The 26,726-nt window shown below is 41.1% G+C and overlaps 1 protein-coding gene across 1 annotated transcript in view; it reads left to right on the top strand.

Annotated features, from left to right (window-relative positions):
* usta (uronyl 2-sulfotransferase a) overlaps positions 1–26,726 on the top strand; it is a 49,418-nt gene that overhangs the window by 11,003 nt on the left and 11,689 nt on the right. Inside the window, exons 2-3 of the mRNA XM_080513810.1 lie at positions 14,609–14,652; positions 20,451–20,606. Of these exons, the coding sequence (XP_080369936.1) occupies positions 14,609–14,652; positions 20,451–20,606 (200 nt within the window). The remainder of the gene's footprint in view (positions 1–14,608; positions 14,653–20,450; positions 20,607–26,726) is intronic.

The raw sequence follows: 26,726 nt of genomic DNA on the forward strand, positions 1-26,726 counted from the left end.
GCCATTGTATTTTACATCCGACTACTCTGGTTTATGCCATATTCTCTCTGAATATCTTGTCCCTGATTCACAAGCTGTCCTTGATAAGTGCAGAAACTAAATGAATGAATACCAGTCACAGATGATGAATGAATTCTGGCTTTCAAGTTCAAATGGGCCACAATTAAGAGATTGTAGCTATCCTGAAAAGACAGAGTGGACAATCAGGAGGTGTTTATGAATGAAAGCAACTTATTTCTGAATGTGGCTTTGTGAGTTACTATTTAGTCTGAATTTGAATTATTGCCCATGTTTCCAAGAGGCCAGTCAAGGGTGAGAGAGTTCCTCTCACCCTAACGCTGTGGCACTCCACCGCCACGTATGAATTAACAGCATCGGCATGTGGACGCCGCGTTTGTTTGCCTCTCCCTTGCATGCGTGTGTACAGTAGCAATGTGTGTGTGGGACTGAGAAAGATATGTCAGAATCAGCAAGGTGCCTATTAGGACAGAGGATACAGTACAAGGTTCCAGTGTCCCGGTACTCCCCATGAGGTGATACACTATGTAACCCGGCCTTACCGCAGCAATGAGAGGCATATTTAGCACCTCAAGATTTTCCAAATGCCTTCACTCTGCACTTGATGACAGAAACAGAGAAGGGATATACTTGGTAAGCTGCTTTAAAGGAAACCCACTTTATGATGAAAATGTGGTTTTTAATGACTCATAATAGGTGTATATTTCTTCGTTGCCTCTCCTTAGAATGTGCTGTTTGGTTCAGTTTAAGTAGTTTTTGATTAAGAAAAGAAAAAAAAAAACAAGCATGGGTGGCAAAGAACTGACAAGATTGTACTCAGAAGCTTACTGTACTAGAAGAGGTGGGCCATGGTGAAAACCACTTCCTCAGCAGTGGTTTTGTTAATAAAACCAACATCTTGGTCACTCATAAGCACTTAAAGTTCATCTATGCTCAGCGTAGCTACAAAAAGAGATATGTTCATTTCAAATCACCTACGGCCTTTATACTTCCACTTCCACTTCTTTATACTTACGTTGAGGTGGAGGCACAATCAGAGGCAGTGTTAGTGGTGGTGTATGAGGCGGTGAAACTCAAAGTATCATAAGCCATTCTTCTTCTCTCAACACTGCCCCCATGGTTACTCGCGGTACTGCTCCTTGAGCTCAGGAGATTGAGAGAAATACAGACGATCGTAATGCAGATTTTAGACCAGAGGTTTGTCTGTACGCATCTCTAACATTTGACATAAATGAGTCATGGGATGTGATTTTCCGCAGTTGCTTCTATCCTTTGAAAATTGGCATCATTTTTTTGAGATTTTCTTTATTCTCGTAAGAGGGGGCTGATAATAGCAAAATATACAGAGATCAAGAAGTTCATGAATGCAGGCATTAAAAAGTAGCTGAAGTTGAAACTATGTATATTCTTATTCTGTCATCATAAATCGAAGAATGTTATCATCTCAAGGACAGATTGAATAATATTCCATATGTCTACTGTTGATGCTCGATGTCTTTGTATGCGGGGTGCTGGACTTCTTTGGGGTGATGTCAAACATCTCAAAGGTGTGCTGCAGATTTCAAAATTAGATTCACATTTGTAAAAGACGGCCATGACAAGGCAGTTTCAAAGGCTACTGATTTTGTATCTTTGTTAAAAGTCGTTCCACCGTCATTTGGCTTCAATGTAATGTTTTTCAAATGAAAAATCACAGAGGGTGTCTAGCCTTTCTAGGAGAGTTGCTCCCAGTAAAAAAAAAAAAAAAAGTTAGGAACAACTGCTCTATGTCATAGAAGCACATTATGTCAGACTTTATGTGGCAGGTGTTTGTAACTTTTATGACCAAAAGAGCCATTTTTGTGACTTTTCACTAAATCAAATTTACCTGGAGCTGCAAAACATGAATAAAATAGTAGATGAACACAGCTTGTAAAGTTCTATACATAGTTTTAGATGTTAAGTTGCATTTATGACATTTATGATTAATTAATTAATTTTTATAGTTGATTTCTAGCTCTAATATAGCAGTGAACCCACCAGAGCCTTGGTTTGTCTATCTACTTCTGATTGTTACGTATGTGAAACGAGGAACAAATAATTTGTCTTTTCTGTGGACCTGGTTCTAAAAAATGAATTGTTCCAATTCCTGTTTTTGTCCCCCCGTGGATTTGTTTTAGGTGAGGAAGTGAAAGGTACAGTAAATTCAGGTAAGCAATACAGGGTGTGTTCAACAATCAGGTGTTTGTGTTCTTCTTGTGATTCAAGATTAAAATAGACTGATCAGAAAAACAGAACAGGTTTTTGCTGTCAATGGAATGTTTTCAAGGTTTCATCTATAAATAAAGACTGCTGTTCTGGGAAGTACAACCTGCCAACTGTCTGTTGCTCAGCTGTTGCTTTTCACTTTCTGTCTTGCCACCATGGACGTGTAAAGTACCAACTTCCCGTCATTGCTATTCAGGCATTGTCACTCCACTACTCTGCACATAAATGAGCATTTTGTTTGCATACGCTGAAAATATGGCTCAGTCAAAATGCTCTGTAGTGTCCAGAATGAACATGATTTTGCTTATAAGGAGCCATGAATTCTGATACCTCATCTATTATTCGCCAAGTTAAAGTTTTCTTCTTCACAGAGATATAGTAAAATCTCCAGCATGTGATTCACGTGTAGCTAATGCACTTTTCTCAGCACCTGATGAGACGAGAAAAAAATGACACCTAGGGTCGTGTGTGTGTGTGTGTGTGTGTGTGTGTGTGTGTGTGTGTGTGTGTGTGTGTGTGTGTGTGTGTGTGTGTGTGTGTGTGTGTGTGTGTGTGTGTGTGTGTGCGTGTTCGTGCACGCACACTTGTGTGGTTTAGGCAATACGGTGATGTATTGGGGTTGAAGGTGGTTCACTGCAGACGCACATCCTGTTGCTTCTGGTTTGGGGAACGTGTTCTTGCACACTCACACTGCCACTACTAACACACTTTTCAATTTCACTCTTTTAACATGAAAGCAATCATGAGCAAACTCATTGAATTATATTATTTTATTGTTATACACATGAATTAATTTTTTTTTTTTTTTGATCTTCAGATTTTTTTTTAAAGAGCGTAAATTCTTTAATAACGCACAAGTTAAATAATTAACATACCGTACATTGCCCAATAGATCTGCATTGCGCGAGTAATACGGTAATTACATGTGTCTTTGTTGACACGGAAGTAGTTCTGCAAACCACGCACATGTGCATATCCACATTTGTTGTGGCAGACGGTTAAGAATAAGTTGACCGCTAACCCAACCGCCTCCACTGACCCGCCTTACACTGAGCGGTGGACAGCACCTCGCGAGAACCACTACCGAGTTTCCAACGGCGTGGAGATGGGAGGGCAACAGGGTGACAGCCCTAGTGGAGAGGTGTTTAGTATAAAACCAAAAAAATACATGCATTTTAGCACCCACTGCAAAATATATTTGATCAAGTAGTGAGTTGTGTTTTCTTTGCACACTCCACATCTTAGAGAAAGGGGGGTGCTCTTCTATTAGACGGTGCTCACTTATGGGGAACTATACGGTAATCCATTAACATACTAATAGATTCCAAGTCAAACCACACGCATAAAAACATCTGTCTGCTTTCATGCTGTTCTTTGCATGTCAAACATACATGCAGCCGGTCATCCATGCATGACACACACATCCTGAAGGGCCTGAGCTCGAAACAAGCCAGGGAGTGGCAGTGTTCTGGTCCAACAGTGGTTTTAAACCATTGCTGCAGACCACGATGGGGCCTGACAGCAGTTTCCGTCAAATGAGTATTTATGTAACAGATGCGCATGGAGGTCAGGGCTCTGCCACCATCTACTGTGTAATTAGGGAGAGGTTTTGGGTTTGGTGGACTCTTGGCCACATATGTGAAAGAACGTACATAAAGTGGCAGGTCTGAAAACACTGTGCATACATACGTGGATGTTCTGAATGCAGCTGACTGATTTCAGCACACATTTTACATCTGCAAGAATTAGTCTCCCTGCTTGCCATCGACATACTGTAAGAGAGGTGTCAACATTATAGTCACAACCCAACTCCATCAAAGTGGTTAGCTTCATCCCTTTCAGCTCTGTAGGATTTAATCTTTACCCTAACCCTAACCCTAACCCTAACCTGGATGATGTTAGTGTTTATAGTTCTCTGCACACGAGTGTGTGGTTTCATTGCAAACACAGCCAACAGCGCCAACTCATGGCCCAACATGATAATGACATAATTTCTGCCATTTGCATGTAAACGGACATCTTTCATAAAATGTTGCTGTGTAAACGCAGAACCTTTCTGAAACAAAAATGCAAAACTAATTCAGTTGAAAACAACAAATGTATACTAAAATCATGTTCAATATTGTAAATAATGGCTTGCAGGACCACTGCGGACCACCAGAGGGCAATGGCCCACATTTGGGAAATCCCCAATTTAAAAAAAAAAATTTTTATGAATAAGATGTTGGACTTTAACATCTGGTATTTTGTATGAGAGCTAATTTTAATTACATGGGCTGATGGGAATTTGATTAGTTGTACTTATCTCACACATCACCTAAGCATTTTCGGATTTGAAACGGTCTGTGTCAAACATACAGCTTAGATCTGGAGTCTGTCGGGACACCTTTCTGGGTGAAACAGAGAAATCTAAGAGTCTGATATATGAAGGTCTGTTGTTGGGGTGCATGTGAATAGTTGCACGCTTGAGTGGCCTACAGTCATACCTCTCCACCGCTGCACCAACCACCACCCCCAGGAATATTTCACGACATGGTCTTAGTTTTGACAAGGCTATCTGAAAATCCAATAGAAAAACCCAACTTTTTGGGGGTGAATCATCTTATCTTTCCACCGTGTGTTTCTCCATTTTGTCTTTTATCGTCTCACTTTCACAAACCTATATTTTTGTCCTGCGACCTCTCTCGCTCCTCTCTCTTCATCCCTCACTCCAGTGTGAGACTTAGCACCACACAGACTCTCTTTATGCAGTGTGTTTGTTCTGCAGGGCCGAGCTGCGGCACCGTCCCGCTCATGCCTGGTGAGCAAAGTGTGAGGAGGACTGCTGCTTGCAGAGACACACTCACGGTTTACATCTGGAGCCTTGCGAGTGTTCAAGACACACACAGGTTGACACGTATGCACACCGAAGCTCACATGGTGCTGTCATAGCATACAACAATATAGAGAGGAATGCATGTATCTCCTGCCATCCTTCAGAATACGAGGATTTTTTTTTTTCTTACAGCTGGATTTGCTTTTGAGCCAACACCTCCTGACAGGAAGTAATAAAATTCCACCACTCTCAATAGCCAGTATGCTGCTTACTCACTGCAGCCCTTTATCACCATTTATGTCACGTGTTAGCACCTACATTTCATGACATTGCACTCATAAAACTTTGGCATGCTGGAGAAGAGTTTTGAGGACAATCCTGTGGATCCAAAGTGCTGTAATTTATGACTGTGTGTACTTGATCTGTGCTTCCTGGTGCAATCATTACATTTCTCTCTGGCGAAGGCATTTCAGACTGTTGAGGCCGCTCCAGTTGCCAGATATTGCAATTCATCTCCTGCTGACCTCCGCAGAGGCCTCGCAAACTGATTAGATAACAATTTGTTCCTGTTTCACTCTCATCGTCTTCCCCTTCTCCCTGACTTTCTTTTCATTTCCTCAATGTGCTGGTAGACTACCGCAGCTGCATTTCCAGAGTCTGTTTCTTGAGTCACATGATGAACTCTGAGGAATTCCGCTTCGCTGTAGTAATTCACTGGCTCGTTCTGATCCCTCCTTCATCTGCTGCTTTTTGTCTTTCCTCCTTTGCCCCCATTTGGCTTTTTTTCCCTTTTTTCCTCGTTTCCATCCAGGAGTTTATCCACCCCCCCCTCGACTCCCACAGGGCATGGGGCAGCAGGTGATTTACGTTGCGCGCCACAGATGCTCTGCAAGTGTGTGCGCGTGAGTGTTTGTGTGCTCCTTGCATTTCAGCTCTGTTTTTCTCCTCACAACTGAGAGTATGAGAAACCATTAGTAGAAAGAGAAGGCTGGTGGTTGAGGGAGTGTCTTGACATTTTAGGAAATTAGACAATTTGCTTTCTTGCCAGGAGTTATATAAGAAAATCAATACCACTGTTAGTATGCTAGATGTTCAGCTCCAGCCAGCAACTGATTAGCTTAGCTTAGCATAAACACAGAACAGGAAATGGCTAGTCTGGCCCTGTCCAAAGGTAACAAAATCTGCTTTCTAGCCTCTCTAAATCTAATAAGTTAGCCTCAGAAGTGCTGTTGGGATAGATTTAGCATTCCGATAGGACCCAATACTTGTTTCCATTTTCAGTCTTTCCAATATGCTAAGTGACCTGTCTGACTCCTAAAGGGATAGAAAAAAATGTAGGAAATTAATGCACACTGGACCCTGCAGTCCATTCTCCATAGAAAAACCGTTAAAGACAGAGAACAAAGCTTTTTTCCCCACCACATGTTTCTACATTTAATGGCTACCAAATAATGATAAAGTGCATGAAGTGGGAAAATATTGTCATTGTTGGAGTCAAAATCTTCCAAATACCGTGTAATGGGTGAACATTTTGAAGATTTAAATACGAGAACACCTGCATACAACACAACAACAGCAGCGGCTTAAACATTAAAAGCAAACCGCAGCCGAGCAGCCTCTCATCCTGCTGCTGTACAACAGCCTCATAAAACAAACTCCAGATGTGGAAATGCATCGTGTTGAAAAATGGCCACAGCAACTCTGGTGACATCTGTGTGGCTCACAACTGGAAATGAGAACAATTACAGTTGTGGGTCGTGAATTAACCCTGGAATCCAATTGCCATTGGAAACGTATATTTTTAACATAAGCACTAAACTAAGAAATGGGGGGGGAAATGACATCTGTATTACATGGTCAGGTATTTTGTGGAACTTGAGGGTAACATATAGTTTACAAAAAAAAACAGTTAAGCCTTTTTGCCATACTGCTTGACAGAACTGGATATGACAGATGTCATTGTAGTGCCATAAATTCACAGTCAGAGCTGCTGACATAAAAAAAAAAAAAAGTGCTGCAAAACCTGTAACCTCCATTTGACTTTTTTGTTAGAGGGTTTGGGAATATTCCCAATTCATTCAAAACCTCCATGGGTAGATCCTCTATCCATAAGGACAGTGTAGCAAGACATCTGCTGACAGGAAAAGGTAAGTGTGAATTGCAGAAGCGCTGGCTGAAGGGGAAGTGGCTAGCACAAAATTAGCTGATGGAGCAAACGATTCACCAGAAATCCCTAAGAGCAGCACATCCTGTAATTGGTATTATTCAGTGTTGCTCATTGTTGCAGGAATATTGACGTGATCACCCACGGGATGTCATATTGAAGGAGGAACACTGTTCATCACATCACTCCTGCAGTTGGCGCTGAGTGACTTCACTCAGACGGCTTCGATTGCGGCATCATGAGGATTTCGACTGTTTGACCAATTTTCTACTTCATGGTTCAATTCTCCATTTCAAGCCTCTTGAAGTATAAGCAGTGTTTGAGAACTCTGTGTCAACCTGCGAGATGAAATGAGGACTCAAAGGTTTAGAAACGGGCCTGCAGATAAATCACTGTATTCACTGGCTCCCTAAAAGTAACACAATGTACTTACTTAAACTAACTAGTGGTGTAAAAACTGCCATTGCTTTGGTCCATGAAATGTTGGTTTTGAAAGTGGTGAAAAGTTATTTTTATCGGAAAGGTGTCATTTTTCAATTCAGGACTCTCGCAGCGGTGTTGTCATGACACTTTAAGAAGAAAAGGCTTGGCTGTGCTTCAGTTTAATGCCCGTATTACCTTAGTGACTTTGCGCCACTTCTCTTATTTGTCATTCAGTCCCTTTGACTGCTACTTCTCTTCTTTAGATTTTAATGACATCTGACGCTGAGTGCAATCAGCTTTCTTTTTATGTGGATATTTAATGCATGTATGTCTTAGTACTTAGATGGACGTGAACCCTTGGACTGTAAATAGTTGCCATTTCACATGAAGTCCAGTATATATATACTAACTGATCAGTATGCAGATCTTTCTCCGCCTCCACAACGTACACATAATGTATACTGTATGTGAAAAAGGTGACATGTATTATGAGCAGACCACATATATGTCAGTGTGGGCACTGTCTTTCACTTATGTTGAGGATAAAGTTGTCATTTAGACCAATAATAAGTACATTACATACAGTCCATATTTGCATGTTCTATAGTGCTTTATCTGAGCTAACTGCCTGTAAAGGCAGGGTACTATACATCCTGCACAGTTCACCGGTTCATCACAGGTACAAATCTCAAGAGATAGGCTGTCAAGAACTCTCTCTAGTACTTTACAATCACGGATTAACCTCAAATGCATATGTTTGGACTGTGGCAAAAATGCCGAGATCCTGGAAATAAGATATTCACAAAGAGAACATGCAAATGCGACATCGAAAAGGCCCCTGGACCATGCCATGCGACTGCTAACCAGAACTCCACTGTAAAATCTGGAGAAATCTTGTGTTAATATATAAAAAAAAAAAAAAAAACCAGAACAACAAAAAGCATCTGATTCTCGGCTTAAAGGGAAATGTAACTTCTGTGATTTGTTACATTCATGGTCACTTGCGGTTCTTGTCTTTCCACCTTAATGATTGGTATTGATTAAGGTTTTTTTGTTTTTTTGTCGTTACATTTGTTCCACGAAGTGTGTCTTTTATTTTTGACTTTCTTGGCCTTCATCTGCACAGCCACTAAAAAGAAAAGCAGTGCTGCTTTGCTGTGTCATAAGTTTAGCAACATTTCGGTATACATTGTGGCACCCGCTGGCGTTCACAAATCACATCCTGACAGCCTCCTCACTGCTCCATCCTCTGCACATCAGTATAAATGTGTCTATGATTATGCGGGCTCTCGTTCTACATTTCATCAACCAAAGTTTTAGGGAAAGAATTAGTCTCTCTTCTAGGTTTCGGTGTCTGGGCACCTGCAATAGCAAAGTAACGGGACTGCCCTTCTATTTATACAGCAAATCTGTCCTACCATTGTTGATTCTCGGGGGACTGTGGTGTGATGTGGGGCAGGGCACAGTGGGTGGAGACGCCGATGCTGAGTTGAACTCCCTTCTGTAATTATGGCGAGATGTTGAGCGACGAATGTTAATGAAGGGCCACTCCCACACGGCAAATCAAAGGGTTGGGTGACCACACGCACCACGCATACAGTGTACTGTATGTATTGTCACTCACACTGGCTTTGTTTGCAAATGCAACAGCAGCGGCATTCCAGTAAACATTCTAACTAGTGACGTGTTGGAATTTAACTGGATTTGTCGATGTCATGTAATGTTTGACGTCGTGGGATTTCTTTTCTTCTGCTATGTATTTCTGTTGAAGTCGTGTCTTTTGCTCTGTATTACTGCAACATGAAGCTGGTACGCACCTTCCGCAGTCCCATTTCTGTCTGCGGTACACAGAAACATCAGGATGTGGTTATAGATGAGAAAGTTTAGTCCTCACAACATGAGGAACCTGTAATCCGGTTTCACCTACTTGCAGACCGTTCCAGGGCAGCTGCTCTGTCGTGCAGCAGCAAAGCAATGTCCCCCTAACTCCAACCCTATGCCTATGCCTTTGGCCTTACTCTGAACAGCCATTCCTGTGTGGTTTTCCGCTCCCACCTCCAGCCTATTCTGGGATGTGTGCTTTCCTAAGCTCTACTTAGTTTGGTTGCCAGTTTCACAAAGCCAACAAAATGGTCCATGAGCTAAATACATGTTTATGAAATTCCCAAACTTACTGTAGCATTCCCGGGCCAGGCCAACACCAAAAAGGAAAATTCCAGAGGCTGAAAAAGTTATTCTGAGTTTGGTTGGATGAAAACTTTAAGATTTATCGATCCATGTTAACAATTTATATACCAAACCTAGCAAATGATTGTAATTACTCTGTAATTATCACACTTTTCACAAGTACCATCACAAGTATTTTAAGTTGAAATTTGTTTAATACATATATACATGTGTAATACAACTCTTTCTCTAAGTAAGTTGTATTCGTATTGGTTTAATAGTAACCATATTTTAATGTTGTTAAATCTTTGCACGATTACTTTTTTTATCAGCTTTCTTTTTCCTCTTGCCTCATTCCTGCACTGTCATCACTTTACCCGCGTAATTCATGAGACATCGGTTCATTCAGTCGGTGTCCAAAATAACACTGACGTCACCTTCTTGCCACAACCAGTAAAATACTGTTGCGCCTTAATACTGTTTGAAAATAAATCAGACTTGTGTAGCTTTAAGGCTCCCACAGACAAGTTTATTACCTGCTACACTGTGCAGCATTGATTTAATAAACTTGGGCACAACATTAAGTTTGACCGAATTATGTCGCTCTCTATTGAATCACAGGTTCCAACTGCCACAACATATTTCAGTCTACACAAATAACAATGCCACGTCTATCATCATCAATGAATACAAACCAAGAATGGAGCAGTTGTTCTCATTAGATTGGAAAAGCTTGGTTTGGATGTATTGTGAGGACATTGTGGACATCTCGCCTCCCTGTGAATCTGAAAAACATGATTTTGTGCTGGGTTGGTAGCTTGTAGCAGTAGTCGCTCTGTGGCGTTGTGAGATGGTTGGAAAACTTCATCACCTTCCTTAACAAGGCTCGAGATCCATGCAGCCTTGGTCTTTAGTCACATTACTCTAAAACGTATGCAACAAATAGTAAGATGTTTTTGTTTTTTTTCTGAGTATCTCATCAGATTTTTATTATACAAATTAGTTCCTGATGGTTTTTGGATTCATGATGAAAATAGAATTACTGACAACAGAAGGCCTCAGAATTTCCTGCTGCCTCACAAATCACACTTCATAACTTCTTGGCTTCAAGATGCACATTATTAACTTCGACTTGCATGTATTGTTCTAAAATAAATATGAAGCTTATGTTAATGTATTTAGTAGATCCTATGTTTATCCTGATTACATTGGCTTTCTGTGCCACACTTTTGTTTCATGCTACTTTAGAACAATACAATTGATCTGTTCAAGGATTGCAACCTAACAGCTTGACTTGTGTTTTCCCTTGTGTTACAGTATTGATTAAATGATTGAACTTGGAAGTCGTTTTGCAACCGTTCTTTAACGGAAGCGGGTCCGTGGAACTTGTGACACAGTAATCCAATTAACCATTTAGCTACATACCACTGCATACCCGCACTACAGTTAGTTTCTCTGTCAATCACACACACACACACGCACACACACACACACACACACACACACACACACACACACACACACACACACACACACACACACACACACACACACACACACACACACACACACACACACACGCACACACACACACACACACACACTACAGATGATAAAAATGAGGATTGGCTTCTATTCAAGTTTGTGAATACCTTCGTCCTTTCTTAAGAAAATCCCCTTTGCCCTGTCCAACTAATCAGTTTTTCCACTTGACCATTCATGACCCGTGGTCCATTACAATCTACCTTTGTTAAGGTAGATGTCACTTGGAAGAGGGAAAAAAATGAAGAGAACAAGATGGTGTTGGACCACCACAAATTGGCAAAAGAAATGTAGTGCTGTTTCACATAATGTCTATGACGCATTGCTGAAGGGATGAGCACAATTGTTTTAAAGATACATACATTATACCCTTGTTTTATTGATCTAGATTCTCCCGTACGTGCACGGACAGATGATGAATCAAAGAGCAGCAGAATGCATTGTCTCGTAGTTATTTAATCAGTTTTATTTGACATTTATTTCATTATCATTGAACTCAGGACATAGCTGAGGTGGCCGTCAGTATAAAAGCAAAGGAGAAAAAAAACTAAAGCTCAAAAAAGTACAACTTTGTAAACTTGTTCAAGTTGCATGAAAGAACTTGAAAAAAACAAGTATGTCCCCAATTCCTTTGAATCCATGATGTGGTTGGTCTGAATCAAACTGCTTTGCATCAACAAACATGAACATTAGATGGAATATTAAACCGCAAACGTCTGGAGGAAGAAGAAGGAAATAATTAACAGTTTTGTGTGAGATAAAAAAAAAACTATTTAAAAAGTAAATAGAATAGACAATTTGTTTTGATTGTTTGTATCATATCATATCATATTATATCATATCATATCATATCATATCATATCACATGCAATTGATTTAGGAAGGCCAGTAAACACATAGCCTTACAGTCACCAAGTTCACCGAAGATAAATTAGTTTCCTCAAATGTGTTGAGACACAGGCCCTTTAATACCTGCTGTACCTCTCTGGTGACAGTAAACTGTATTTCTGATTGGCTGGTTGTTTACCCAGTTCTTGTAGGATGCAGTTTCCCATCGTCACATGATGATAGAATGGTTCAACTTATGTGCCACTTGTAAAGCAACCATTGTTTTTAAAGTCCACAATCTGAGTTGGATTTGAAATAGTAGGGGGGCCCAGGACAACGCCTCTGGGAACTCTGCATGAAAATATGTTCAAAATGTTGACATTGTCTGTGTTTGGATACATCATTGAAGACCTTCACCAGAGTATCTTTAACATCAGTCTTTGATGGTCTTGAAAAAAGCAGACTTTACATGTGTTTTCAAGACTGGGGGCCCTTTGTTTATTTTGCGAGAACTTTATGTACATTGAAAAGCAGTTTACCGAGGAGCTCACAGAGTTTACCCGGACTTCAAGGTCATTTGAAAGTTTGCCACATTATTGTTTGTGGAAACTCAGTTATGTCCACTGTACCAGGACATCCAGAATGCACTGGGGTGTTAGGGACTTTGCATTTGTAATAAATTGTAAAGATTTGTGCCACACTGAATCCAATCTTAAAGCCGCCTGCAGATATACTTTGTATGTTCCTCGTTGTTCTGTATTTAGAAGATTAATCCTGTGGGTGTTGTGGGATGCAGCCTGACGTCATATCTATCAAATTATTCACTAGTAATAAGTCACGCTCAGTGCAGAAGACTGACAATCATCCAAGATTTGTTTGGAAATTCACAAATTTCAAATTTAGCTAATGAAGGTTCCCCCCCCAAGGCTCATCCTTGCCCTCTGATACGTGTCATGGGATCAGAGGACAAAGGGGTCAATGAGTACAGTTCACTGTACAGTGGCTCAGTGGTTCATTTTGGTCTCTCTGTGGGTGGCGGGGGCGGAGGGCAGCTGTCAGGCTTTACAAACCTCGTGCCCTGGAAAAAAATTAGTTCCAATCCTCTATCCAAAACGCTAATGAGAAGCACACGCAGGAGGCAGGGAGGCGATGGAGGTCGCGGGGGCGAGGGCGGGGGTGGGGGATAGGTGGGTTGTCTGTGATGGATGACAGAGCAAAGAGCAGAGATGTCTGCCTCTCTGCATCCTCGCCCTGCGTTGACCTGAAATGCCTCAGAGAAGGGCTGCGTGCACACGTCTCCCTCAGCATTCCTCGAGGAAAGCTGTGAAAAGCAGACAGAGACAGATGAAACGACTAAAACACACCTGAGGGCGAGCATAGTGCGGCAGAGCCTGTATTTATAGATCCAGGATCTGATGAGCCACGGCGCATAAAGGAAGCAAGGCAACACTGAGCGACACAGTAACGGATTTGATCTCAATGAAAGGCTAATCACTTCAAGCTAAATCACCAGTATTTTCAAGTATGAATAATAACTTAGGAAGTCACAAGTACATAGGAAACTTTGACTGGAAATGGACCTGTTTATGCATTTTTATTTTATTTTTTTTTTTAAATGTTGTCAACCGTGTTCTGGATCACATCACATTACAGCCACAAAGAATGATTGTTCTCTCCTGTTGTAGTTTGTCTCTTTAGAGTTTCATCTAACCTCCACCCAAACACATAGAAAAACACAAACTCAACACAGAGCCTGGATTTGGTGCTGAGGCAGATGGACATAGGCTATCAGTGTAGTGACAATCCCTCACAAACCAGCTATATAGTGTTCCTCATATAAGCAGCAGCATCTTCACACTGAATACAGGGGAGCTCTGCTTGTGTTCGTCACGTGGCTGCGATGGAGAGTGGAGGGCGAGAGGGCGACTCCACCATGAGTTTTGACGTAAAGCGTCACACGCTGTTTAATGCACTGTCTCAAGCTTTACTGCCTGGCTGGTTTGTTCTGACGCCTGTCAACGGATCGCAAAGCATGGCAAACACGCCTGAAAAGACGTGAAATGTGTTGTCCTGATCACTGTCAGCGGAACACGTGGTTCGTGCGTGCGTGGGTCTTTTTTGCTGTAAAAACTTTAGTGTTTATTTGCAGTTGAATCGGATTCAGCTTTTCTTGGTCGTAAATTATATTTTACAATTGAATTATTGTTTGGAATCAATTATATGCAATGGATTAGGGTGATTTAAGAGCTTGTAAACTACAGATTTAGTGGCTTTTCCATCTTTATGAAACAATCTGAGTCGTCATACAGAAGCCCTTCACTGGTCTGCAGCACATCTAGATTTATTGAAACTGATTTCAGTGTAAACCTGTGGAGTTCTTAACATTCTTTACTTGTTGTTCACAGGTAAATCCACATATTTGGATGACCACAGACAACCGCCTCCAGGAGTAAGTCCTTCACTCCATCATGCAGTGTCTCTACTTACCTTTCCCCTCCCTTTTTATCCAATTTTCCCTTTTTTTTTTGCCCTTTAATCTGTTCCCTTTAACCCCTGTCTCTGATGTGTTACCCTGCAATCCAAGCCAGTTAAGTCCAGGCAGGATAAGGGTTAGGTCTGTGTGGAGTAGCTGCGTGCAAACTCACTCTAAATACCAGCTCGACCTGGCTTCAGCGCTACAGTAATGCTTTGAACGCGCTCCCTCTTGCTCTCATACAGCGCAGACACAGGGGCCTTGTATTCATCCAGCTGCATGTCTGCAGGACTATCTCTCCTCTGTGCTCCCTCTTTTTCTCCGTGCCAAATGCTTTCTTCCTCCGTCTGCCCCTTGTTCATTGTCTGCTTCTTCAGTCAATCACCTCGCTTTCACCTCGCCCCTCATCCGTTTGATCCGTAATCCGATGAAGCGTTTTATGACGGTGTTTAACATTTAGTACGAACCTGAGACCTTATCAAGCTTGGAAATTAGGTTTGTTTGGGTCTGTGTGATGTAAACAGCTGTTTGGTTTTAGTTCCCTTAAGTACATCTGGGCTTTGTTTGTGACTTGTGTGTTTGAAACTGTTTTGGCCATTCAACACAAACCAGTTAAGTGTTATTTATATGAAACAAACTGTGGCTGACTGAGTCAATGAGGACGCATTGTTACAAATCCAGCATTTGACTTCTTCTATTAAACCTCCAACTGGGAAATGTTATATTTAATGCCACGGAGACAATACCATTTGTACATTTTTAGATGACTTAAAAGTTTTCCTTGAATGTTGTCCAATTCTACATATTAACAATATTATACAAACTCAGAAATATGGACAAAAGTGTGATTTATTGGAACTGAGCATTGTTTTTCATATAATTTGCTTTGTTTTTTTTATGTAATTAAAGTGTGATAGATAATTTTCCTTCACATTTACTAATGTCAGATTTATAAATGTGAATCATTTTGCTATATAGTTATCACAGTTTCTGTTTAAATTCATACAACGCACAATGCAAAATTAAATATATGTGGGTGAAACCCGTTTTAGTGAAGAAACTGAAATAATATGTCTTGTATTATTATTTCAAATTGATATTTGCATAGATGATGAGATGACTGGCTTGAATAATCTCCTGCAACTCAGAAATTCTTATTTTATGGGAATTTTAATTCAATGCCCAACATTGAAGTATAACCCATGAGATATCAATGAAAGTATAGCATAACCTCTTCAAAATACATAAAGAGTATTTTCAGTTGTTCAAATAAGTAACGGGAGGGTGCAGCGTCCACTACAGTGAACACAAGTCAATGGGTGGTGTCTGAAGAAGACCTTTTCAAAAATAGCAAAGAGGAGACAATATTAGGTGAAGATTTAACGATAACATTGAGATTGTTCCTGGATATTACACTGAATAATATTATATTGTATTATATGAAATATAAAACATTATTGTAGTTGCGATCAATACACTGACTAGTTTAGGACTCAATTTCAAGAACTAAAGCTTTACTGATGTGAATCAGTGACGTAGCCAACTATCATTTTATACCCACTCTATCCTCAGTGTTGACTCAGGTTAATGAATAATCATCTCACGAATATTTAACCGTTCTCAAATGTCTCCTGTGACTGAGGTGTACAATCACGCCGTGTCTCGTGCATGTCAGTCTGGCGCTGTGACTTAAATTAGAAGCCAGCTGCCATGTGGAGCCGCAGTCGAAGCTTTACAGGCTTTGCTCACTACATGCAGCCTGCAGATGTACGGACCCGCCGAACAGCGATCACACATTCGCACCCAACTTCCATCGATTTCATATCAGCTGCCGTCTCCTCCCGCGTAGACACACAACACTAATGCCACGTCAACTCCATCAGCTGCATCTTTCATTATCATTTGTTGTTGACATCTTGCCGCACATGTGATTGATCGGCAGCGTCGCCTGTGGTCTGATGTATTATAGCGTGTGTGCACAGAGGGCCGAGGTTCTGGTAAATGTAGGGAGACATTAGGAATTGAGTTGAAAGCTTGTTTCAAATGAGGCCGTGTAGAAAAACCACTCGGCTCTCAGAATAGAGTTAGAGTCTGCATATAGTTAAAAACATGACAAGAATGCCGCCAAAAATGTGTATCTGCCCCTCCATAGGGCACATTCTCCGACGTTTTACGATACGGGATGGGCGGTAAATCTTACACACAGAAAATAGGTACCACGTCACTTTCCTGCATAAACTCGCTCAACTATTAAAATTTGCAAAGTTAAGCCTGAAAATGTTAGAATACGACATTTGAAAGGGGAAGTGAAAACCTCCCAAGTAAAGTTATGGTTGCAATGCTCACGATGTAAAAAAAATAAATAAAAAATCTTTTTAATCTTAAATTCGAGAAAGCACTCAAAATGTATTGGTTTTAACTGAATTTAATGGTATTTGCTTTGATTTCCCTGTATAGAAATCTGTGTATGGTAAATAAATCTTCATTTAAAAGTTTCATTTTCTATATTTAAAGCTTTAAATTATTGGCCACAAAAATTCTGAGTTTTGAATTTAAATAAATCTAACTTGTATGGATCATTGCGACTGATTTAAAGGCAGATAACAAAGTGAAAGTGATGTAAGTAAATTATACTTGTGTATAAATACATTAAAAAAAACTAATAAACATAGAATAACCAAACAATACAGTTTAAAGTTGTAGCTGTAATTTGTAACACTCACCACTGTAAATAACACAGACATAATATAAAATTTTACTTTAGGTGACATGATAGTGGCACAATGTTTGATGATGTGAGATAATATTTTACAGATATGATGACACATCTGAAACTTTTGCATGAACTAACATCTGCAAAACCATGCCTCGTGAAATACGATATTTTGAAAATAAACGTTCTTAATTTTTATTATATGCTTGGATGGAAATTCTGCTGGCACAGCTACTTGCAGCTCAGAGATTTCCTGGCTCTGTATCCGGGTTGGAGGAGATGTCGATGGGTTGGTCATTAATGCCAGGAAGTGCGAGGAATCTCTGCTGTGCCATGAACGAAACTTGAACATGCTGCTCTGCACTCGGAGCGGGGCGAGCACTTGACAACAGAGAGCGGCGAACCCTCATCGGGCCTAAGTGCAACTCGCAAAGCACAGGAAGTGTGTGTGTGTGTTCTCAACAACTGCTACAAGAAGATGGATGGATATGGGGGTGTGTGTGTGTGTGTGTGTGTGTGTCCATGGTGATCTTGATTGGTGGCGGACCAAGACATGTTCTCAGCCCCACTGTTGGATGATTGAAGGAGGCAGGTTGCAGAACTCTGCTCATTCTCAACAGAGATGGGTGGTCAGACCAGCGTTTATGTGTGTTTTTTGAACTAATGTCACGATGCCCCCAGAGGTTACAGTGCAAATGTTTCAGCCGGATGCAGGGAAAGCAAAGTGACGGGGGGGGGGAAGAAGGAGAGCATGACAGAAAGGAAAGGTGCAGGACAGCTCATTTCCTCAGTCTGCTTGATATCGGCTCGCCAGAGAGTCAAACCTGTAGAGAATACAACGACAGTCTGACTAGGAGCATCCGCATCAGACACAGGATGGAAAATAGTCCTTGTTATATAATACTTTTTTTTTTTTTTTTTTAACACCATGGATCTACGACTGACAGGATCCCTTACAGGCACACTCTTTGGACATTTCCCACGGCGTGCATCACAAAACCTCAGCTCTGTGGAGCGAGAATAACAATAGCGGCTCTAAGAAGTTGCCCTTTCAGTGCTGCTAATGCCGGTGGGACGTGGACTTTTGATGGCATCTCTGATGTTGTTCCTGCGTTATTCAACTGCAAGCTGTTACAAGTCTGACACACTCATTTGTCTTGATTTCCGCAGGGAATAGTGTCCGAAAACACTGCATGCATTTCATCCGCCTCGTTATTGTCTTAAGCGGAGAAGTCGGCCGCGACTTGGCAAACACTGAGGAATGTTGGACTGCCGTCCAAATCAACCACCTCGTCACGTCTCCTCCTGCTTGAAGCTTTTCCTCAAAAAGTAGCGGCGTTGATGCTATTAAACATTACATTAGTCATGCATCAGGTGTTTTCATGTTAATTGAAAAAAAAACAAATGCTCAGACTTAAAGGTGGATCAGATAATGCTGAGTGACACAAGCTGCAACACGCCTGTCAACAACTTGTGTAGGTTTGAATGAGAACAGGCTTCACCTCAAGGATGGTTTTTCCTTTTTAATTTCTTTTGTCTGTGAGCCAATTCTTCCACGTACGTTCTTTTCATGTTGCATTTCAAACTGGCTTTTCTTGAATGAACTCTGAGAAAATACGCCTATTCTTGGAAAGACAAACAGGAAGTGGGAGTCGTCTGACTGATAGATTTCTATAAGAAGTTGCTCCACGTCCCCCTTTTTTCAATTATATCTTTCTCCCCCTTTGACTACTTCAATAACCATCCTGCTGTTACTTTCTCTGTCTTTCCACTGAGTTTTGGCAAACATTCAGAGAGGCCCTTGCTGTTTTTACCGTGTCTAAGCTTGGGTGGGACTGCTGCTTTTGGCAGAGACGGGACAAAATCAGCGTGTATGTGTGGCAAGGGTGAGCACCGTGATGTGCAAACTGACATCGGCTCTGATACCCCCTGAAGATGATTAATGTCTCCGGAGAAAATGAAACATGAAACAACTAGTTGTGTGTTACTGTACTGATCCAGTAACAGCCAGTGAGCCAGTAAATAGTCTGTCACTTAACTTGTTGCTCTGAGCCTATGAACTTTGTAATTAAGCCAGTCAGACTTTTTTTTCTTTCTTTCCAGGAACTCTTTCAAACATCCACAAAACCCTGTGGGAAAATCATACTCCCCTTTCCAGACTGGGAATGTCAACAGAAATTTGTCTCCTATCTGATCGTCATGATTTTCATGAAAGCTTTTTTTAAGCGACGGCAGAGACGATCTGATCTGTATGTGTCCTTTTCGTGGTTGAACTATTATCTTTTTTTAAAGGAAATCTGCCAGATGGCCTCGTCTCTCCCATCCTTTCATTAATCCTTTAACTTTCCCCTTATTTTCTCTCACTCCTGCTCACTGCTGCTAAATATGCTTGGATAGCCTTCATTCTACTGGGGCCACTTGTGGAAACCTCACGGGCCCTCGGGGATAATTGTCAAATTAGTGCATTCTTGCCGCCCACATGCTGAGGCGATTCTCATTTTCGATATGCACGTCAACTTCAACTGCCGCCTCCCTCCAAAGAAAAAGTAACACTTCTGTTTTTCAAGAGAAACGCTCAGATTCACCTCGTCTGAATCACGGCTGAGCTTCTCGTTTAATTGGTGAGTCATGAGGAGCCCGCTGCAGCTTGCGTGTGCGTAATAAATTGGTAAAAGGTTGCGTCAGTATCACTTTGCTGAAACGGCAACAAAGTCTGACTCATTAAGCTCAGCGAGGAAATGAGAACACGAGCAACGTGGGTCTATATAAGGCCTCTCGTTTGTTGTTGCTATTTTTCACGGGGTCAACCGAGTCCCGAGAAGTGATAAACAGAGGTCAAGAAGGAAGGGTGAAATGAGAATTTACTCTTGATTATACGTGTGATTTGTCTTTATTTCTTTTCAGAAACATGTTTTTGAAACACCCATGAACAAATCAATATCTTCATACTGCTAAATATTTGTGAAATAGTCAATAACAATCTAAACCCGCTTGGCTTTAATATATTTATCTCTTTTCTCCTGCTTTCTGTGTGTCTGTGTGTGTTGGTGTGCATTCCCAGGTGCTCCCGTTCCCCAGCCAGGTAGTTTATAACCGTGTGGGGAAGTGCGGCAGCCGGACGGTGGTCATCTTACTGAGGTTGCTGTCTGAGAAACACCAGTTCACCCTGGTCTCTTCTGACATCCACAACAAAACACGCCTCACAAAATATGAGCAGGTAATGTCATTTGTTTGATTGTTACAGTTCAGCAGTTGTTTTACTTTATGTTTTTAAAGACTCTGTTTATTGTATTAGTCATTATTTATCCATACATACATTTTTTAATAACATGGTAAATGTGTGTCGTGTATTCTTATTATATTTACAAATCAAATCCTGTCCCTGTCCCTTTTTTTTATTAACCATAAAAAGTTATGAAACTTCGGGATTAGAAAGTCAAATCAATCAAAAATACGCCGTCTTAGTTGAAGTTGTTTTTTATGTGTTGAATTCAACTGAGTTTTTAATACGTTCCGGTGATGATCTGAATGTTGACGGTGTATGTACCAGACCTGTCCGGGGCGGCGCTTGTGCCTGCGCCTGCCGAAAACGTCACACACAATATGAACTACGGCAACTCCACAAGGACAAACTACAATACGGGATGGCTGGATGGACTGATAGCTAGACGGATAATTCACAGAAAAAAAAAAAAATCCAACAAGTAAACATGCATAATCAAATAGGTTATGTTGAGGAAAAATGCTTGATGCTCAAAAAACACTTGGAAAGTACTTGGAAAGGAAAAGCAGAAGGAAGAGAGTTAAAAAAAACACGTACACTTCATGATAATCAGACGAAGGTTCACCAGACACCTTCAGTTTCTACACTCTCCTGAAGTGAAACCACACACCTTCCGTCTCTCCTGAAGTTAAACAAGAAGAAACTTGCAGCCAGTAATAATGCGAAACGTCATCGCAGCCAATCATAATGTGCAACGTCATCAGCAAGCGCGAGTGCAAACCCCGCCCCGGACAGATCTGGTACCCACACCGGAAGTGAAAAAATGTAAAAATGGCGGACGACAAGGAGTTTCCCTGACTACGTAATTCGACAGATTCCCCAGGAATCACGCAACGCTATCCAATCAAAATGCATGTTTTCCAGCTAAGACGCAGCGTCACTGACCAGAATGGGGAACTCGAATCGGGAAGAAAATAGCGGCCGCGATCTTCACATACTATCATCGGCGTTGACGCGAGAATCACGTGATCGTGCTTTACCACGCTTTATGCTTCATAAGTTATTTGCATATAAATATAATGCAGTCCAGCTAAGTTTGAATCAGCTGCAGATCCTCACAGAAATCACCATTGTCCCTTCTGAGTTTACAACTTAATGATCATAGATGATTGAATTGTCTTGTGGTCAATGTCAGTAGCAGCAGCAGCATTGGAAGCTTCTGTTTAAAGGGCCAGAGTCTGTTTTTATTATTTCCTGGAATATCTTGAGGACATAAGTGTTGCCCTTTAAATGGGGGGAAAGTGCCTTCATTTGAAATAAAATAACAAAAAAACCACACACAGTGCTTTGAAGCCAGTTTTAGAAACAAGTGCTGCTCAGTGCCAGCGGGGATCACACTGCAAAAATACTACTACAAAGTAAGAAGTTTAAATGTCACTCTCTTGAAAACACAAAGGGAAAGACACACAATTCCAGATTTGTCTTCACATCATTTTAATTCCTAAATAAGCTTTGAGAGTTTATAACTCTTCCTAACATGTGCTAACTGTAAAAAAACAGTGATCATTTTAAGACTATATTTAGTTCCACATTACTTCATGTTTCTTTCTAATGCTGAAATCGGTGCACTTTTCTCCCAGCCTGATATATTTAACAATTTAAAACACGAAATCTGATCAGACACTGTACACAAAATCAGGAACATTTATGTAGATGTGTCAAATTTATCTCAATGAGAGAATATTTTAGGGAGCCTGTGTGTGTGTGTGTGTGTGTGTGTGTGTGTACACAAAATCGGGAACATTTATGTAGATGTGTCAAATTTATCTCAATGAGAGAATATTTTACAATACAAATTGTGAAATATGTGTGATTATTACATGAACTGGCTTTCAGAAATCGCAAAAATATGCACTAATTAAGATAATTACTATCTACAACTACACCATCATGTAGAATGTATTTAAAAGTTTAAAAAGTCACTAACGTCCACTTCTACCCACAACTTATATTGTTTCGGTAACTATATTTATACAGCCTGTATCCAGAGGTGTCATTGATCACAGACATTATCCACAGATCTATATATATATCTATATATAAGAAAACTTTCAAAGTGAAGATGTTGAGTTGAGTGACACTGATTACTGCAATCTTGTCCTGAAAAAGTACGCAGCATGCATGAGTCATGTATGAGTGGCCTGGACATGAAATGTGGTCAGTGACATTTACCAGCAGTGTGGCGCTTCTTGAGCCATCGGGGTGACAAAGTTACTCAGTCATGTGTCTGTGTGTTACACTCTTACACTCTTACGCAACGACGCTGACAGAATAAGTTATTGCAAAGTGCGGCTGACTTCTCTTCAGACGACGCTAAACCGAGCGATTTGATGTAAATGTTAATGCTAATATTGAAACAGTTCCCTGTTTACCCATTCATGAAAACTCAGGCTGGCTGCACACACACACACACACACACACACACACACACACACACACACACACACACACACACACACACACACACACACACACACATGGTGGTTGAACACAATTAGTCTCATTAATTCTCTGTGAATGCTTGAAGCGTTGCTTCTCAGAACGAGTGTGTGCATTCCAGTGTGTGCTCAAAGAGAGGGAGGGAGCCTGTGTGTGTGTGTGCGTGTGTGTGTGTGTGTGTGTGTGTGTGTGTGTGTGTGTGTGTGTGTGTGTGTGTGTGTGTGTGTGTGTGTGTGTGTGTGTGTGTGTGTGTGTGTGTGTGTGTGTGTGTGTGTGTGTGTGTGTGTGTGTGTGTGTGTGTGCATGCGGAGATGCTGGTCTCATCACTTGCAGTTCTGGCTCGGGCCTGCAGTGTTTTCCTGCCGGCTCTTCCACTCGTGCGTCAGTAGCTGTGCCCAGGGTCCATGCCTCCTGCGTGGGTTGCCACAGAGTGAAGGTGCCTTGTTGATCTGGAGCTCAGCAAAGTCTCTGCAAGCTTCAGGCAGACAGAATAGTGACCCATCTGTGCCTTTCAACTCCGGGGGGGGGGGGGGGGGGATATAAACAATTCCTGGATGAAGAAAAAAGAAAAATGACTTCATTAACAACGACTCCCATCAACAGGAACTATGCTTCTTTTCTGTGCATTTGTTTACATCAATCTGGGATTTTGTTTTGCCAAATAAATTATGCAGCAGATGCTCTGATTTCATGGCTATTGTGGATCTTCAAGAAGTGGAGACTTGGGGGGGGGTAGTCATTGCTTTGTAACATCGCAGCAGCTTCATAGACGTTTGTATTTCGTCTCGCACACAGACTTTAATTAGTTTGTGGAAAAACGTCGGATTTAGTTGGATGCTTCAGACCGCTACACTGAGCACGGTTATTTTACTTTTTGAAATACCTGTTTTTGTAGGACTATTGTTCACTGCTGTACTTGGAGCTCCATATGCTTGCAGAATGCTCAGGCTTTTATCCACTTTTACTGAGCAATGTCGTGACAAGCTGAATGAAGTTAAACCCGGGGCAGCAGTTAAAGCTTGGTGTGGTCTTTGGACTCTCGTCTGTTTCCCCTGATGAGACTTGTGAGGACACCACCAGGGCTTGAGGAGCAGGAGGAGAAGGAGGAGGAGGAGGTGTTGGGGGTTTCAGGTATGCCTGGAATCTCAGACTGTCCTCCACTTTCTCCCCTGGTTAATAAGTGGGTGGCTGGGGGGGGGGGGGGGGGGGGGGGTCTGGCCAGACAGACCAAGGGGGTGGGTCAGAAAACACACAAACTCGCCAAATGTCCCAAATGCGTTCAGCATCTGCACATCAACTGGCAGTGGGGGAGAGAACAAGAGGCATAAACATTAAAAAAAGCTCTTTTTTTTTTTCTTTCAGCGTACAATTTAAATGATAAAACAGACAACTATTGTGCTTAAATACTGTATGCTCAGGAGTGCTCGTGAAAGCTTCCAATTTCACATGCAAGAGCAGAAAAGGTCAACAGAAACTCCAAGGAGCGCGAGTGGAAATGTACTGAGTTTATAGAAAAGAGGGCGGGTGTGAAGCCCGAATCTGACTGGGGCCTCAGATTAACTGCCCTGTGTACATAAACAAGTATACATATTACTGTTCCTATCCAAATAGTGTTGCTATGACATAACAGGTGCCTATACATAGTTTATAAGAGCAGGACATTGAAATGGTTCCAGCTGATCTTTGCCTCAGTGCCAGAGAGCTTTTTAATATAGAGAAGTAATTTAAATTGTACAGACTCACACAGATGTTGCCAGCATCAATAAAAATGTACGGTACTTGAAGGAGCTGTCTTTTATTGGTGAAAATGATCATATTTCAAATATGAAATTGACACTCCGTTTCTATGAAATTTTTACTCATTTTCCATCATTTACTCCTTATGAGTCCGTAAATGTCTATTAGTGTGTCAAAAACGGCTCCTTCTCTAAAAATCTGATATATTCTCCTTCACATTCAGCTTGCTTCCATCTGTCTCATCTGAAATAATTGGTTCGCTCAGTGGTTCCTTTGGATTCAGGTCAGATTGACGTCCCTCATGTATACAATTGTGGCTCATTCACTCATCACATCCAGCTGCTTCTTGAATCTCACCTGCATGCCAAAAAAAAAATGGAAATAGAAGCTTTCGTTCCCTTTTCCTAAATGGTCAAAGAAGCTTAGTGAAGTTTCTAGTTTCCCCACAACTCATTTTGTGAAATGTTCTGTGACCATAAGTCACAGCCCCACCACCACCACCACCACCACCACCACCAGACTGTACGGCCGTGATATCAATCTACCACCAGCCCTGTTCCAGTGCACCATAAAGTGTAGCCATGGGAAAATACACATAGCACAGAGCTTTTTCAGGAATTGCTTTGCATTATTCTTTAAAAAAAAAAAAACACCCTTAATTGATTATATATATGTATAATTTAATTAAAAATGTTTAAACAGAGGAGAGTCTTTGTCAGGATAGCCTATTGAAAATATTATACAGTGTAGGTGGGCAAAGTTCATTAATGTCATTTGTGTGCTTGTGTGTGATGAATACTAGTGTGAGCTAATGGTTGACTTTGGAAAGTAATACTGAAAGATTAAATTAAATGACGCACCAAATTTAGAGGCACCTAGTTACCAAGTCTTCAGCTCTTTAAAAGAGCTCTCAGGTGCATAACAGATGAGAAACGTACAGAAAGAAAAGACTGGCCAGTCAACGAGAAATCACAGAATACAAATTGCAGCATGTACAGTAGATCTTTGGAGCCGGATGTTTTCAACTTTATAAACCCTCCTCTTCATCTTCCTATGTGTATGACTTCTCTACCGTGTTTATTTGGCTCTGATTTGTCCTTGAGTGTCATATTGGACAACAGAGGGAGATTTAATTCCCCACATGTGGTGTTCAGACGTTTTCCTTCTCCGTGTGTTTGCTTATGTTTCCAGTGTAACTTTGCCCCTGCAGGATTCGTGCCTGTCACCTGCTGTTAGCCTTGTGCGCCAGCCTTTTTCTCGCTCCAGACTCCGACAATACATCCCTATATCGTTCCTAAAACTGACGACTGATATGCTGCAGGGTCAGAACGCACGTTTATTTTGTTTCAGTTAAGATTGGCAGCAACTTCAGGTCTGGTAAGGCCGTGATCCTCAACTGGTCTGACGTCAGGAGTCACTGTTGCCCCAAGCAGCAACACAGATCAGGAAAAAATATTAGTAAATATTTCCATGTCAATGAATTAAAATGATTTGAACTACACCAGATAGTTTAATACAATATTACAGTGTACCAACACACACGATGGGATGTATACACAGAAGTGATCCATTTAATGCTCAATTAACTGAGTTGGATTTATATATAGAAATATATTTAATCTTTGTACAAATTTGAAAAGCCAATATCCTCATGATACTTCAGTTTTGATGGCTTCATTCTTTGACATGCTAGAAAATGCAGACGTTTCTTTACTCCATTGTCCTCCTCATGAAATAATTCATATATAATATGATTGTGGCTCATTGAGTGTGAATAATGTAAACCAACTTTGTCAATCTTTTTCTACAGTGTAAAATAGCACTTGTCAATCCACATTGCAAGGGATTATCGCCACCTACTGTTAAGAAATGTGAATA

Source organism: Blennius ocellaris (genome assembly GCF_963422515.1).
Source record: "Blennius ocellaris genome assembly, chromosome: 18".
Classification (NCBI taxonomy): Eukaryota; Metazoa; Chordata; class Actinopteri; order Blenniiformes; family Blenniidae; genus Blennius; species Blennius ocellaris.